The 16,527-nt window shown below is 39.9% G+C and overlaps 3 protein-coding genes across 4 annotated transcripts in view; 1 reads left to right on the top strand and 2 right to left on the bottom strand.

Annotated features, from left to right (window-relative positions):
- Window positions 1–7,100, bottom strand: part of LOC5504450 (ral GTPase-activating protein subunit alpha-2) — a 35,204-nt gene extending 28,104 nt beyond the window's left edge. Inside the window, exons 1-12 of the mRNA XM_048730111.1 lie at window positions 6,886–7,100; window positions 6,697–6,807; window positions 6,416–6,465; window positions 6,208–6,265; window positions 5,685–5,728; window positions 5,217–5,475; window positions 3,621–3,742; window positions 2,926–3,064; window positions 2,266–2,603; window positions 2,074–2,145; window positions 1,287–1,574; window positions 789–974 (exon numbers count right to left, since the gene is read on the bottom strand). Coding sequence (XP_048586068.1) covers window positions 789–974; window positions 1,287–1,574; window positions 2,074–2,145; window positions 2,266–2,603; window positions 2,926–3,064; window positions 3,621–3,742; window positions 5,217–5,475; window positions 5,685–5,728; window positions 6,208–6,265; window positions 6,416–6,465; window positions 6,697–6,807; window positions 6,886–6,994 — 1,776 coding nt within the window. The 5' untranslated portion in view covers window positions 6,995–7,100. The remainder of the gene's footprint in view (window positions 1–788; window positions 975–1,286; window positions 1,575–2,073; window positions 2,146–2,265; window positions 2,604–2,925; window positions 3,065–3,620; window positions 3,743–5,216; window positions 5,476–5,684; window positions 5,729–6,207; window positions 6,266–6,415; window positions 6,466–6,696; window positions 6,808–6,885) is intronic.
- A 404-nt stretch (window positions 7,101–7,504) lies between these two features.
- On the top strand, window positions 7,505–12,123 carry LOC5504453 (regulator of chromosome condensation). The gene is made up of 4 exons (XM_001625295.3): window positions 7,505–7,786; window positions 8,845–9,035; window positions 9,312–9,500; window positions 10,321–12,123. The coding sequence occupies exons 1-4, from the start codon at window positions 7,681–7,683 to the stop codon at window positions 11,155–11,157; spliced, it is 1,323 nt and encodes a 440-aa protein (XP_001625345.1). The 5' UTR covers window positions 7,505–7,680; the 3' UTR covers window positions 11,158–12,123.
- LOC116612147 (DNA repair protein XRCC3) lies at window positions 11,388–15,968 on the bottom strand. 2 transcript variants are annotated; one of them, XM_048730440.1, is made up of 7 exons: window positions 15,774–15,968; window positions 14,906–15,175; window positions 14,499–14,644; window positions 13,856–14,068; window positions 13,574–13,608; window positions 13,388–13,502; window positions 11,388–13,216 (listed from the first exon to the last, which is right to left on the bottom strand). In XM_048730440.1, the coding sequence occupies exons 1-7, from the start codon at window positions 15,820–15,822 to the stop codon at window positions 13,088–13,090; spliced, it is 957 nt and encodes a 318-aa protein (XP_048586397.1). In that variant the 5' UTR covers window positions 15,823–15,968; the 3' UTR covers window positions 11,388–13,087. The 2 variants fall into 2 exon arrangements, with proteins under 2 accessions (XP_048586397.1, XP_032228667.2); XM_032372776.2 differs by having other exon boundaries at window positions 14,834–15,175; window positions 15,774–15,967.
- Window positions 15,969–16,527: the final 559 nt, after the last annotated feature.

Genomic DNA, 16,527 nt, shown 5'->3' with positions numbered 1-16,527 from the left:
GTGATATTTTGGTTTATTGCTTGATTTTAAAACTAGGTATTTGACTTATCATGAGAGTGAGTTGTTTTATTTTATAGCATATAATTCTACGCAAAGTAGCTCGTTATGCTTGTTTATATCGAAGACTTAAGCTTTTCGTCATGAGAATATCTTCTGCGTCTACGACTATCGCATGGCGTATTTTGTTAGCCGATTTCTACAGCGTGCAACAAACAAGTGGATGGCTATTGTAACTGAAAAAAGGATAAATCATGGAGCTGGCAATGGACTAGAGATTCCTTGTAATTTTTTTGGAGACAAAGAAATGGTTGAAATTGAAGTTAGAAAATTGAAATTATGGAATTCTTTAATAATTGCCTACTGGAAAGGCAGCTTTTGTGAAACATTACAACATTTCCGCTTTATATGTGATTTCAGCATGCACTGGATATGATGTTTATCAGGTGTTGACTGATGTTGTAAAGCCAAAAATCATTGTGGTCGCTTACGAGAGCTTAAAAATAAAAGAAAATCTCAGTTGAAGTTTTGAAATTGTGGTCGTTAACGGAGCTGGTCGCACTGATAAGTTGGTCGCTTACGAGAGCTTAGAATTACAGAGTTTGTGTGACAATTCAATCGGTGATTCGTGATCGTGGTCGTTATCGGGGATGGTCGCTTACGAGAGCGGTCGCTCAGAGAGCTTCGACTGTACATTTTTCTTCAAGGTGACATGAATGCAAGATTCCAAATTTCCTTTCCAAAAAAGGATGACACTGATAACTGAACACTAAGCAAAGAATGCTACCTACCTGTAGTATACTTGCAGCTAATTGACCACTGAGAGAGTGCATCTTGTCCGTAGGCGCATTGCCACTCAGAAGGTGACGACACGCCTCCAGCAGTACAACCAGCAGCTGCTCCCATGTTGCCTGTTCCATCTGAACCTCTAGCACAATGCTGCGGTACAAATGTATCACCCGCTTGCAAACATCAACCTAGGAAAATAATATAGAAAGAATGAAGTCTGTTACATAATCTATGAAATACAGATGAATTACTTGCAAACATACAGCCAGTAATACAATAATCTGTAACAAAGCAACCAGAAACTGTAAACATGTAATTTGCGTTTTGTATTGGCCAGACAAATCTGAAATTCTGTAGCTACAGTATTGCACATGACCTTCTCAACTTTTTCCAGCTATTTCTCCATGTTTTTTTTATCACATCAGGACTTACATTCACTAGAGAGGTCATCTAAGGCCAAGAGAATGGCAGGCTCTTGGACATTGTCTAACTCATCTCACCTGCTTTTCCAGATCACGAGAGTCCTCTGGGGCAAGGAAGACTTCAGCAGAATGGAGAATGAAGAGTCTGAGGTTGGCCTGAAGCCCTGCACGCACCTCCTCACTAGGCAGCACAAATACTGGCTCTCTGTTAAAGCTAAAGGCTCTGCAGTAAGACCACGTCCTGACTGGGCTCTGAGGAGGCTCCACAGACTCTGGTACTGCAAGATCACTTTTAGAATCAACAGCATCACTAGAGAGAGTGACACCATGCACTTGTTCTTGCATAAAGATGGGCTTCTCTGTATGCTGTGAATAAATGATTATTTGCTTGTTTAACAACTATATTAGTTGGTAAGACTACAGCCAAGCTGTAAAAAACTTGTGGTCTACATTTAATAGGTGATGTGGAAACAGAAAAATTAATAAACATAGGATTGTTGTTGATTGCAGGTAGTTTGGGGTTAATCATTAGCTGCTTGTCTTATTTGTATGAGGAGTTAATTAAAAGACTACTCTACTTTTATAGGAGGTTCCCAACATACAACTCCAAAATTGTGTTGATTAATCTTCTTGAGCTCAACTCAGCAGGGTTGAATGAAGGCTTGATGATTTTATACCTCAGATTAAAAAAGTCTAAATGATGATATCACCAAAAACAAAAAACAAAAAAAGCATCATTCTGTTTAGTTTAGTGTAATAATATTACATTCTTGCCAACTTTGACATGCTGGACATTTTTAGCTTGCAAGCATTGCTTTCTAATTCTGGCATTTTTCCTTGTTACTGCTCATATGATAGCTAGTACCTTAATCCACTCTTGGTAGACTGATAGTACTTGCCGAATGGTGTTGAGGTTCCTAGGTGGTAGCCTGAAACCCTGAAAATTATCATCAAGTTAAATGTGGATGTACAGTACTTCAGCTTTTCCTTTTGTCAGGCTGGCTATTCTACTTTTGCTTCAATCTGCTCATAATAGTGTGCCCTGGCCCTACTGTACCTGTCTTAAAACTTCATGAAGAAGCTGCACATTCTCTTTAGTGGAATACAGCACTCGGCGGATGATGTCACTAGCCGTATGCAAGTCCTCCTTCTTCTTGTCGTTACTGATGCTTTTCATCATGTCTGCCGTGGACCCCATACCGGGTGTGGTCGTGCTAGGGGGGAGGGACTCCATTGACTTGGAAGTGAAGGTGGGGCTACTGGGTTCCTGACCTTCTTCCTGTCTCTTGAAGCGCACTGTGAAGGCTACGAACCACCTGAGCACTGATTCCCGAGCTCCCACCATGTGTGTGCTCACATTCTCTGGGTTCATTGTTGCCATGGGCACTTGAAGTTCTGTGTAAAGCAAAATTGAAAAAAAAAATGAATATTAGAAAAATCTATAATATGGCTTTAGAGCCATTTTGAAAAAATTATCGGAAAATTGACATGGAAGTTATGGGACAACCGGTTGCCTAGTGACTTTGCACAGTTACCCAAATGACTGGGTTGCCCTAATGACCTGTATTCATAAACACTACTGACTGAAACTGTGTTCATGTTTCTACTTTAGAGGAGTTTTGTACAAAAAAATGTATGCTTCAGGAGGAGAAGGGGGCAATTGTACAACATGGAGGGACAGGTAGTGTAACAATAAATGTTTGAGAAATATAAGTACCTGGAGAAGAATGGTATAAAGCTGGGGAGGGGTTCCATTGGGGGAAGATGTACGGCAAGTAATACTTCTTGAAGCTATTGAACAGGAATGCAAATGCATGATCTCTTGACCTGGGTTCAGCCCACTCCACAAGTACCATCTAAGAAGCAAAAAATAATCATTTGTTGACATTACAGGGGGCTTGCCTATAGTTCATTATTTCTAGATCTCCAAGTTTACACTGCTTTAAAAGGGAATGGTTGTACTCAGAAATTGTTAAAACAAAAGAGCAAAGAAAATGAAAATATTCTTGTAGATTTGAGTCTAATAAGCTGAAAGGAGCTAATTATTTTTGTTGTGTACAATTTAAAGCTTTTAGTAAAGCACAGCCTTTGCCAAAACATAAAAGCTCATTTTTTATCTGTTTTCATCGACATAGCTCAATTTCATGTTTATCAAGAGTCATTTGATAAACCTGGATGTCTATTTCAGTTATTCTATATGTCTATTTTCAATCTTTCAGCTAAATCAAACTTTAGCATTCAAGTGTCCCTTGGATTCAAAGAATTAAAACCCTAAATATATGGCCCTGTGTGTGAAAAACAGACTGTAAGGCAACAAACTAATTGCGGTGACAGAAAATAAAGAAAATGTTTAGCAAAATAATTAACTGCTTTGATGTCTATAAAAAAAAGTTATTAAGAACATATCTTTACCTGAGAACTCATGCAGTCCAACACTCTGTCTAGAAAGAATTTTGTCAGGGTCTCAAACGGCGGGGCTTTTTCACTCCCTGCCATTGGGTAGATTGGGAAAATCTCTTCTTGGCTGCACCAATCTGGAACATACAGTCACCAACTCATTAATGCATCAATAAAGGCTGGAAGGCTGCAACAGACGACACCCCTCCCCCACACCCTGCCTTACGTCACCTATTTAATAGTTTCTCTAGATGAGTATTATTTTTTTAAACGTTCTTAATGAATCAGGCCAGGGCAACTTCACTTATGAAAATCCATCATGGCATTGCAGCCTCTATTGACAACAGTATATACAGTATTTGGGCTATTAATAGGAAGCCTTGAAAAAATGCACCTCCTTGCCACAAGTACAGCCTAAAGTTCTGCAATAACTCATTGTAGCATACCAATGCATATCCGAAATGTCAATCATTTGTGTGCCAACCAGAGGAATTCACACACTGAAAGCCAGTCATGCAAAAGTCCCAGAATAACATGGTACTATGTATTCAAGTGTGTGACAACTCCTCTATGATGCTCACTCTGAAAATTGTAGCGTGTAATTCAGTGCTGTCTAAATCAGCATTTACAGCGCGAGAAGCCCAAGTGTGACCACCTTTAATTAATTCACATACTTTCGGTCCCCTCGGCCAATATTGTACGGCCTAGCCGGGATGATCAAATTTGGGTGAATAAACAAAAAACTACCAGATTCACAACTAGAACTGCCTTAGTTTTAATATTTACTAGAGACTGCTATGATTTGATTGTGGTAGGGGAACTGCAAGTTTCTTTTTATATTCATTTTATATTTTACCTGGAGGTGGGAATTTCCTTCTCTCTCAGTTTCGCATTTTTTTCGATATTACGATGAGTTGTGAGACTTTGCGGTATTTACCGTTATCGAATATTCAAATTCAAATGTCTGGCCGGGGCTGTCAGGGCTGTCACGCTATTTTTTGAGTCAAGAGGTATCACATTTTCATTCCCTGCCGTGCGAGTGGAGTGGAATATGAATCGGAATCCGGCGAAGAATGCAAAATAAAACTGGCAATTGAATTCTAACATTGCAAAAGCATTGAATTTACGGCCCTTATCAGTAAAAACTTTGAAAGCCAGTGTGTTAGACTAAGCTGTAAGAGTGTTTCCATTTCGATCTTTCCGCTCTCAGTTCACGTTCTGTTTTTTTTAAGGGATTCAGCGATTTCATATTTTCTCCTAGCACAATCAAATCGTAGCAGTCCCTGGTCAATATGAAAACTAAGGCAGTTCTATTGGGAATTTGGTAGTTTTTTCGTTTATTCCTCCAAATTTGATCTTTGTAAAGCTCACTCTGTACTTCGGCTAACGTAGATTTCTCAGCTCTTTCTTGGCCGATTGCATGCCGGCTAGGCCGTACGTGATTGGTCGAGGGGACCAAAAGTATGTGAATTTATTAAAGGTGGTCACACTTGGACTTCTTGTGCTGTAAGGTTTTTTTTATTTTTGACAAAGTGTAGCTCAATTCCTATAAACAATGACCTATAAACAAAACCGAAATGCCTTAGTGATTTATATTTGAATAGCAATTACCTTCATTATCTTTATCAGATACATAGAATGAGCTGACAGATCCGTGGTAAGAGTGGTCATCATTGTCTGGACTGCGAACAGCTTGCACCACTTCATCAGCTTCAGTTCTGGAGAGCACTGACTTTGACCAGTCAATGGTGTCAATTGCACTCGGAAATCCAGGAATGATGCTAGCATAGATGAGCTGGGTGAGCTCATCAGAGTTCACAGTTAACGCTTGGTACCACAACATGAACAGACGCACTCCCTCTCTCCGCAGCTGCAAGGACAAATTCAGACAATCATTAGATTGAAAACATAGGCAGCTGCTGAAATTACCCTTACACTTGTCAATGATTTGCTTGAAGGATAAGGCGAGCAATCTGTGAGTGATAGTCCACTTGATGCTTGCACACATTTGTAAAAAAAGTTGATGACTTAAATGTGGAAAATGTTGTCAACTGTAAACCTTCTAAATTTAAGGAATACCTTCAGGGCATTCCCATGATGCAGCAGCTTCAGCATTATACGCCCTAGGATGAGAAAAACAATGTCTTAAATAACATCTCTTCTTTTCCTAGTTTGATTTTCATAGTTGATCTGTGAGTTGTTAGAAGCCTCGGTCCACTTTGAGCAAAACTCAGCTCATCGTGTTGGCTACTTCAGTTTGTTGTAGGTGCAGATGAAAACCTCATGCCAATACTACTAGACGTGAGCATGTATATATTCTGCACCACTACATTAGAAATTATTTTCTGTTACATATTATTTCCATTTATGCCAGGAATATTACAACTTAGGTTGCAATTAAAAAAAATTAAGGTGCCAAGCAAATGGAGTAGTCTGCACTTTAAACCCTACTTCAAAAGCTGTTTTTGGAGGGAGGTCACTCCAAAAAAAAGCCAAAAAACCTGAACTACAATGGTTTATAAGAAGAAGATTCTGATAAGATTGGTTGTTTACAAAAGATAATTGCTTATTTTAGAAGAAGAGAAATCTGATGAATGCTCACCAATACTGTTGAATTGCCATCGTTTATGGATTAATTCTGGTAGAAGTAGAAGAATTTGCTGTTGACCAAACATAATGACATATTTTAAATGAAATACAAACAAAGTTATTGTTATTGACAAGTGGTCATTTTTTATTGTTAAAACAACAAAGAAGTGATCATAAATATCGCAAAATAATTATTAGCAAATTCTACAGGGGTATCTCACCTCTAGTATGTACAAGACGCTATCGAGGTCTTCTCTTTGTGATCTATGGCCTAAAGGCGTAAACAAAAGAGCATAACTTGACCATAACAAATTGCAACAATAACATATAAGTATATTCAATTGTACATACAAACCTAACAGCCTAAGTATGATACGTAGAATATATCAAAGATTAAACCTCCTTTTGCTTTTCAGCATCGTTATCATCACTTCAATCTGAATGTTAGAATGTGTCGCTTGTTGCTACACAGCATTCAAACGCGATAAATAAGAGAACCTACCTTTTTGCTTGAGGTTAGTTTCCACTTGACAGAAGACATCGTTAAACACGTAGAAAATCTCAGAGTAATGGCCTTGAAAGAATACTTTAGAGTCCGAGGGTCCAAAGATATCTAAGTAAATATCGATCAAGGAATTTGAGTTATGGCCAGTGTGAAGCAAAATACGGCACAATATATACAATAACATACCCAGCAACGATCGCAAAGCCTTCAACCTCCCTTGTGTCTCTTTTTTGGGATCTAGAAATTTTTGCGTAGTCCTCTTGGTATCTGTGTGGCTTTTCCTGCTATGGAACATATTTTTGTCATGAACATGTACGCGTAAGGTCGCTGATAGAGCGCACAACACCTAACTACCCTGCACCAGAGGCGGCCATTTTGTTTCCCTTCTCCAGATGGAACCCGCAGTGCGCATGCCTTATCGTCTGTCATGAGGGGGTACGGTGGGGTGGAACGCGAGGGCCATTTAATTTTTTATTAGAGAATTAATAGTAAAAAGCTCCTTTGAAATATTTCGCTGGATGAGGTTCATATCAAAAAGCTATCTCATGTTTTTCGGTTGCATGCATGTTTGCCAAAATGCAAGGCCGGGTCGTTATGAGTAGTAGGAGCTTCATGCCAATAAATAACTGAAATAAGCGTCCACTGTAGCCCTCTGACTGTAGCCTAAAAGATCCTTTAAAAATACACTTTTCCTGTTTATGAAGTATATGGGTAAGGAATTATTCAATGACAACAAGGAAATAAACTCTCCCCACCCCACACCAGTAATGTTTGTCCCGGGCATTTCAAATCCGCCAATCACAAAGTTGCGCGCGCACTCTGTTCCATGTGCAAAGATCAGTCGAGCTTTGAAGACTGTCTGCATAAAATCTCAAAACTCAACCTCTTCTACGCTACTAGTCGCCCAGCTACAGCTATTAGATATAACATTATATACATCCCGTTTAATTTACTCATCTAATATTGACAGAAAACATCGTTATGCCGTCAAAAAAGCGCGCTCAGCCACCAAAGAGGAAAGCAGATGGTTCGACTGAGGAAGGAAGCGGAGGAAAAAGAGCTAAAGACAAGACCAAGGAGAAGCAAGGTTAGTGTTCTAGGTAGTTAGTTGTGACATAAACGAGGTTTATGCCACATTATTGGATGGCAGTATTATAATACAGTGGATAGTTTAGACTCAATGATAAAAACTAGCGAAGAGCCGCTAAAAAGTTGCGACTATTTCAACAAATACTCTTGCATAACGTCGTTGTAGCTCACCGACATTTCCCCTTTCCCCTTCTGATTTACGACAGGATTATAACCATGGCTCTGTTCTGATACAACTTACCTTATTTATTATTGTAACGGCAGAGTTCTTCCCTTAATTAACTTTGATTGATTTTATATTTTTATCCATATTTTGTGTGCTCACTCTGGTATATTCACTCTGGATACCATTTAATCTTCAGATGTGACCCTCCCCTCCATTGAAAAAATACCCAATGGTTTTCTGTTAATGGAAAAATATTCAGCTATTGCACAGGCTTTCTTTCCATGTTCACTAAATTTCTTCCCATGTCATCATCTTGAGTACTTTTGGCATACAACATTTCATACCTGTCAACTCTCCCGCATTAGGCTGGAGTCTCAAGATTTTGGGCTCCTTCTCCCGCTCTCCCGCATTGAGCACCAAATCTCCCGCTTTTTAGCGATTTTTATCGCTTCATAGTCATTTCGCCTATTTTCTATTAAAATATTTGAAACAACAATTTCCTTGCGTAGATCTATAAGTGGATTTGTTTGCAAGGCAAATGCCTGCAAGGTTAAACCCACCCCTCCCCCAAATAAAATGAATATACCCACCCCTCCCCCAAATAAAATGAATATACCCCACCCCTCCCCCCAAAAAATTTTCAAGCCTTGAGATTTTCGGGGGTTGACAGGTATGACATTTAAACATATTTCTACAGATTCTACAGATGTGTTACTAGTGGTCTTGCAAGGGACTGTGGTATTGTTTCCTAAGATGTGTTTATAGGGGTCTTTGAAGTGATTGTGGTATTCCACAGATGTTTTACTAGTAGTCTTGGGAGTGACCGTGATGTTGTTTCTACAAATGTGTTACTAGTAGTCTTGGGAGTGACCGTGATGTTGTTTCTACAGATGTGTTCACTAGTAGTCTTGAGAGTGGGCAGGCCCTCACCCTTGGACAGGGTGATGTTGGGCAGCTTGGCCTTGGCCCTGACACCCTGGAGAGGAAGAAGCCAGCAGTACCAATAGACCTGGAGGGTGTGCCCATAGTCCAAGTGGAGTCTGGAGGGATGCATACCGTGGCATTGTCCAAGGACGGCAAGGTCAGTTCTCTCCCAATGGAGAAACACACCCTAGGAAGGGGTTGTTGCATATTATGTAATGGCATGAATTTAGGATATATACGCCCTCCTATTCTATCTTATGATTCTTTGTTACTTGACTAATAAATAACATAATAGGGGGAAATGCATTTATTTCGTACATCATACAGTACCTGTCTGTACGGGAAAGGTATACCATAAAATCTTTTCTTAAAAAAATGAGCTAGATAATAAGGGGCATATTGTGGTTGAATAGTACTTTGCATTGCTTTCTAGGTATATACCTGGGGCTGTAATGACGACGGAGCATTAGGACGTGAAACGACATCTGAGGGCGAGGAGGAGTTTCAGCCTGGGGTTGTCAGCATGCCTGATGATGTTAACATTGTCATGGTATCAGCAGGAGACAGTCACACCGCAGCCCTTAGTGATCAGGGCACAGTGTACGCATGGGGAACTTATAGGGTATGTACTGCAACACTTCAGCCTTATTCGTCAGGACATGTCTAAGGTATAGGTAATGAAAGACATATCACACTGCAGTGTAATAGTTAGGGTGTGTCTTATGTATAGTTGATGCTAGGCATATTATTCATTACTGTACATATTATCGGTCATGGCATGTCTGACGTATGGGTAATGAAGGCATATTACACTGCAGCCTTATTAGTGAGGGTATATCTAACTTATAAACAATGCCAGACATGTTACACTTCAATGTATTCTTGGTCAGAACATGTCTAATTAATAGGTAACACCAGGCAAATTACACTACAGCCATATTAGCAAGGGTAAGCCTGACTTATAGGTGAAACCAGACATATTACACAACAATGTATTGATCAGGGCATGTGTAATTTATAGTTGATGCCAAGTATATCACACTCCAATTTATTAGTCAGGACATGTCTAATGTATAGGTAACGCCAGGCATATTACTCTACAGCCTTATCAATGAGGGTATGCCTAGCTTATAGGTAAAACCAGACATATTAAACTACAATTTATTGGTCAGGGCATGTGTATGTATAGTTGATGCCTGGCATATCACAGGGTCAGTACGCAGCTCTTACAAGCTGCAATTTGATTGGGCAGATGAAAAATATCCGCACCTTGACACAAAGAACGAGAAGAATAGAGACAAAAGAACTCCTTTGTAGAACAAAGATAATAGGAGACAAAGCAGCTGCGAACTTACTCATATCACACTCCAATGTATTGGTCATGGCATGTCTAATGTATGGGTGACCCTTCAGACATATCACATAGCATTTTCATTTCCTAGGATGCAAGTGGTCAGATAGGACTCCAACCTGATGGCGTGAAGAAGAAACCAGCCGTCATCTTGACATCAGAGTCTGATCGCATCATCAAGATTGCATCTGGGAATGATCACACGGCAGCCCTTACCACCTCTGGGAATCTCTTCACTCTGGGTTGTGCTGAGCAAGGCCAGCTTGGGCGTGTCAAGGAATGCTTCTCAGCACGTGGTGGGCGCCGGGGCTTGGCTTATATCCTTGAGCCTGCTTTGGTGCGCAGCAAGAAGGGTCTTAAGTTCAAAGATGTATTCTGTGGCAGCTTTGCTACTTTTGTGGTTGCCAAAACGGGATCTGATGTTTATGCGTGGGGTCTGAATAACTATGGTCAGCTTGGTACTGGTGATGTCCAGACCTGGCATTTCCCTGTCAAAGTGAAATCCTTGAGTCAGCTTAATAAGAGTGAAAAGGACAAGCATATCACAATTGCAAATGGACAACACCACACTATTGTTTGTGACCCTAACGGCAAGGTGTATGCGCTAGGCAGGGCCGACTATGGCCGACTTGGTCTGGGTGATGGGGCTAAAGAGACCGCCCTACCGGCTCACATCACGTCACTGGACAATGAGGTGATTGAGAAGGTTGCATGTGGAGAGTGTGTGAGCTTTGCTGTGTCTGATAAGGGAGAACTTTACTCTTGGGGTATGGGTAGCTGTCTGCAGCTAGGTAATGGTAATGATGAAGATGATGTAACAACCCCTGCTAAGGTACAAGGGAAGAATCTTAATTCTGAGACACATCGGGTACTTGGAGTGTCTGCTGGTGGTCAACACACAGTTATCCTTGCTGCAGAAAGAACATAATTTGGCATTACAAACATTTCAACCTTTGGGTGTGATGTCTGTGATTGCAGTGAATGTATGATGGATGGAGATGGTGTTCTAGGGATTGAATCTTTGCATGCTAAAGGACATCATATCTTCAGATAATCTGGATCCTTGCACATTTCTATGACATCCAAGGTTTGAAATGCAATCCTTAACTAAGCAAACACTGTGCTTGAAACCATGCAAAGAAGGGGCTGTACACAACCTTTTTAAATTCTTTTTTATTTGATCCCTGCAGTTGATGCAGCCAACAATACCACGGATGGTACAGAGAACATTTATTTTTATTTTAAGTACATGTGTTTTATCCATGCCATAGCTTAGCACAGGGACGGGGCCATAGCTAGCACAGGGGCGGGGCCATAGCTAGCACAGGACCAGGGGGGGGGGGCAGCTGCCCCCATAGTTCAGTAGGAATTTACAAGACATGAAAAAATAGTGCTTGACCACAAGTCAACTAAAGAAACAGTGTTTTCTAGCTATGGCCTTGCCATTCCTACGACTGTTTGCAGTGTCACTCACTCTGTTGTAGCCACCATGACAGTCTCAGAATACCCACTAAGCCTATTAGCAAGTCAATGAAATGCTTTGAGCATTTGTGTCCAGACAGCAAATTTTGCATCACAATTAGCTTAATTTCTCAAAACTTTGTCTTGGTGGCTACAGGAATGTATATCACACTAAGAATAGTCTACATAGCAAGTGTTTCCATTGGTTTTAGTGGAAAGTTTGACCAAGCGACAACTTTGGGTTTGACTGAAATGAAAGTGCTTGCTATGAAGGTGGCTCGCTAAGAAGCCATTCCTGTCTAAATTGGTTCAGTAATTTTGACCCTCTGTAAGTAATGGTCAAATGCTTAACTCAAGTAACACTAGAGTCAAACACTGACCTACACTTACATACCTACTTCTGATTTTAAATAAACAATGGAAGCATAGAAAATGGTGTTGTGAAGTTTCTGATAAATTATTGAATGAATGGTTTTTTCATTTGTATAGAAAACTCTAAATCATACCATGGTATGATTTTCTTCTCTTTAGCACTATGGGGAAGCCTGCTACAAAGCAGTCATTGATGTCATTTGCAAATTCAAGATGTACAGATATATGAAGTAAACATAGCAATTCTCAATACATAGTGACCCATTGCCTTGACGTTCTAAAAGTGCTTTTGGTTAGTTCATGTTTCCATAATGATCGTAGTTTCGCAGTCAACTTCATTTGTTTGTGAGATTGAAAATTGAAGTGCGTAGGTCTGTTTGACTTGTATGATCAGCTGAAATTGCTTCAAAGCATTTGGAACAAGGCTTGAATGTTTTGCAATACATTTTTTATCCTTTTATGAGAACTGAACTTTTGCATTTCTTTACTGTGTTTTCAAATGTGTCCCTGAGTAAAGTCGACTACAACTTTTGATACACAAAACAAATGAAGTCTGCATGATCGTTATGGAAACGTGGATGATTGACGTCCAAAAAATAACCAAAATCACCATTACAAGGTGAAGGGTCACGATGTATTGAGAATCGTTATAATTTATTTTGCTTTGAACTATACACTTCCATTTAAATATTTGTTTAACAGCATACAAATATACTTCTAAAGTTCTAGGAAAGTGTATGCTCTGCAGTTTCTTTGATCCTGCACTGGGAACTAGACTTTGTCACATTACCCATCCCTTACTTCTCTCTACACAAAACAAATGAGGCTGGGTTTGAAAACCTGGGAAATAGTTGTAACAATACTCTTGGTTTAACAATATAAATTTCAGGTCCTCCCTCAATAAAATGATATCCCTTATTATGTTTTTTGTCCCTTGTTATATTGAGGTTCCAGTGAAGTTTGGCAATGCTTATAAAAGCTTTTAGAACAGGGCTTGGTATACATTTTGGAAGAACCATCATATGTTATGATTCTTCCTGGATGCCATGTACTCCATCCTCTTGGACGACAAATGGCCAGGATTTGCTTGGCAAATGAGGTGCAAACACCACTGAGAGCAAGCGCTTGACCACTTTACCAGGGGCTAGAGTTTGCTGAAATAGAAGCAAAGCAGAACATGATCAGAAGCACTTTCGATAAATTATTATCAAATAATTCAAAAATGCTATTGGCATGCAAGATGCAACTGTGGTCAGACATGAGTCTCCGATGCTCTTTAAAGAGATGTCTTCTGCTGGGTGCGGCTAGCCCTAGCAGTCAAATACCTTGTCAGCTATTCTTGTTGTACTGTGAACATACTCCTCTGTGCGCGAGAGCATAAGCCTTACAGTGACCATACTAGACCATGCTAGGCCCAAAGCTGGGATAACTTTGTGCAACCTGAGAAACATGAAAGGAATATGTGTGAATAGGGTTGACTCCAATTTATGAAAAAAAACTACTCCTTTTACCTGTCTGTATTGCTGCCATTCACAACATCGGAAACCTGCACAAAAAAAAGAAGTCTTCCATCATTCAAATAAATGATGTACATATTTGCCAAGCCCCACAGCTAAACAATATGCCTAAAACCTAATCAAAATTGCAATAAATTTGCATGGAGGATATACGGTAAATAAATGGAAATTTTCATATACTTTTTTGGAGGGCACAGCCATGCCCCTACTGCTCATTTCATTATATTTTTTAATATATTGTGGAAAAATGCTATTATAATTGAATAACAGACCCACCTGATTAACACAAACAACAGCAACTTGATAATCATGACTAAGCTTGTGCAACTGAGCCCCAAATGACCTCAACACTTTTCCACGGTAAGACATCTCTCCTAAACCAAACTCCACTCGGAATAGTGCTGTTACAGAGTCAATCACCACTAGCTGGACTTTACGCTGGCTTAGGAGAATTGGTAAGCGAGTATAGATGATGTCCTTTAGCTCATCCTGTGAACAAGGAAAATTAACCCTTATTATTCCAGAAAAAAATCATGGGTTGAATTCTAAGTAGATTAATTTTTTTCCCCTGCAATTGCTTAAACACACATGTGCACAATAGAAGGAACTGATCATTTGGCATCTGAAAGGCTAGAACAAAACTAACCCTAAAATTAAGGAGCAGGCCAGATTTTTAAGAGATAAATTTTGAACAAGGAAACATTGAATTTCCCTGCTGGTAGAGGACTCACTGGGCTGGCATTTGCAAGGCCTTTGCTAGCTGGGAAACCTTGGATAATAGTCACTGCGAAATTACAGAGAAAAATATTAAAGTAACTGGCCATGAAAATATAATACTGAAGGAAATAGGGAAAATCTTTGACATACAGGTACATATCAAATTGTTGTCCCAAACTTGGTAAAGGCGAAATTGTCTTACCACATCTGAGGCATGCTCTATAAAGATATTGTCTCCAAGCTTTAGCTGAGCAGCAACTTGTGTTGGAAGGGCCTGTAAAAAGTTTGGGATGAGTTGATGAAGACGTTTGCTGGGAAATACATCTTCTGTGGATATGTACAAGGCACCTAGAAATAAAAATAACAAACATTTCATGTGATTTTCATATTGCAGGTTGTAAATTTTGTCTGACAATAGTAATCAATATATTTTGATGATGATGATGATGATGATGATGATGATAATAATGAATTATAATGAATATGAAACAGATCCCACTTTTATCACCATCATCATGTTAGTGGTTGAAAACTGACCTCCCTCTAGGCCTCCCCTGACCTTGGGTAGCTGCACAGACAGACATAGTTGCAGACACAGCTGCGTTTTACCAGATGCACTCTCTCCTGTGATCTCTGTGATTCCATGACAGAGAAGCCCCCCTTTCAGCACCTTATCTAGGACAGGACACCCTACACTGACACGCCTTCCACCGCTCAAACAATCCTGGTACATCTCCAGAGCAGACTGCATGGGTGGTCGTGGAATGACAGCCGAGACAACTTGCTGTAGAAGTTGGACATCTGTGATTGATAGCTTTGTGCTGCGCTCTAAATCTGCCGCGGACATACATATTACTTGGTGCATGCTGGATATGCGGGCTGGAGTGAGAAAGAGTAAAGCTCATGTTCATTACAGGGCCGTAGGAGAAGGAAATGACCAGTAGGGGCGTGGCTGTGCATCCCAATATTTTCTTAATGTTTCTGTATTGTGCCCCCCCCCACCCAATCTTACGTGGCCTGCTACCACTCTGCATTAAGAAAATAGGTCCATTTTCTGCCAAGTTTGAATGTTTCCCAGCGTAATTGATAAGTCGAAAATGATAATTGAATAGAAATCAATTCGAATCAAAGGCTTTTGATAACAAACAATTAAATAAATTAATTAGCAATCTATAAACGATGTAGCACTGACATTTAATTATGTCAATAGATATTATTAGCTGAAGACCTTGCATAACTTTCGATTAACCATTGATGATTGGCCCATATATACAAATTGATACTATTTCGGGATCGAGCTACTGTATTTCTATTGATGAATGATGAAATATTAATTCTAATGTATGCTAGAATGAGGCAATATCTGCTGCAGTATAGCTAAGTTTTGAATAAACTGAGAGGTAACGAACAGACAAACTCGCATTGATTTCTAAGGCATGGAGAATCCTTGACCACAATATTCATTCACCATGTTTACCTTTTCTCAAAGCACTGATTATTCTCGGTGGTAGATCCAGCCTCTCCATGCTTATATTCTTGGCAAATTAGTCATTGCATTACGGCAACTGTTTGTTTTCTCCAGGAGTTACCAATGAAAAGGGCTTGTCAAGTTTGAAAAGACCGCCGAATGGCATCGGCCGCCATCTTGAATTGTGAAAGAGACTGGTACTAGTAAACTATGGGTTGCCTTTGCTTCTTTTATTAATGACAAAAGTAAAATACCGCGAAAAAAAAAACTCCACACAATATTAAGCAAGCGAAAATGAAAAAAAAACATACCCTGTTTAGGACAACACCCTTGATTTTGGGACCCTGTTTAGGACAAATAATAAAAATGACGACACACTCTGACCTCCCAGCTTGCAATTTTTTAGGGTACTTGAGACACGCGACGCGCAACAATATCACTGCAGGACAATACTTTTTACGCGGCAGTCTTTTTCGCAAAATCGATTGCAGAACCAAAGGCACTCGGTTAGCACGTGAGAGCAAGCAAGGCAATCAGGTCGGTACACTCTGGTGCGTTATGAATCAAGTCTAGCCAAACCCGATAGGCAAGTATAGAAAGTATTAAAAATCCCTTTTCTTTTTTTCCGGGATGGTCAGAATTTCTTTAGAAACTCACCCGCTCCCAAGCCCCCCCCCCCCCCCCTCCCCCCCGGAAAAATAAATTTGTACCCTTCCCCCAAGAAAGATCCTTAGTAAGGGGCTGTGATGCGAATCGGTATATG

The sequence above is a fragment of the Nematostella vectensis genome, chromosome 7 (genome assembly GCF_932526225.1).
Source record: "Nematostella vectensis chromosome 7, jaNemVect1.1, whole genome shotgun sequence".
NCBI lineage: Eukaryota > Metazoa > Cnidaria > Anthozoa > Actiniaria > Edwardsiidae > Nematostella > Nematostella vectensis.
This window is presented reverse-complemented; position numbering and strand designations above follow the sequence as displayed.

Bases quoted from the DNA above. Each gene is read 5' to 3' on its own strand.
- LOC116612147 (XM_032372776.2), bottom strand. From the start codon at position 15,822: ATGGAGAGGCTGGATCTACCACCGAGAATAATCAGTGCTTTGAGAAAA. The intron at 14,645-14,833 runs GTCAGTTTTCAA...TTTTATTTCTAG, and splicing joins CAGGGGAGGCCTAGAGGGAG to GTGCCTTGTACATATCCACA. The intron at 13,609-13,855 runs GTGGGTCTGTTA...TTTTTTGTGCAG, and splicing joins CTGTTGTTTGTGTTAATCAG to GTTTCCGATGTTGTGAATGG.
- LOC5504453 (XM_001625295.3), top strand. From the start codon at position 7,681: ATGCCGTCAAAAAAGCGCGCTCAGCCACCAAAGAGGAAAGCAGATGGT. The intron at 7,787-8,844 runs GTTAGTGTTCTA...TTGTTTCTACAG, and splicing joins CAAGACCAAGGAGAAGCAAG to ATGTGTTCACTAGTAGTCTT. The intron at 9,036-9,311 runs GTCAGTTCTCTC...ATTGCTTTCTAG, and splicing joins CATTGTCCAAGGACGGCAAG to GTATATACCTGGGGCTGTAA.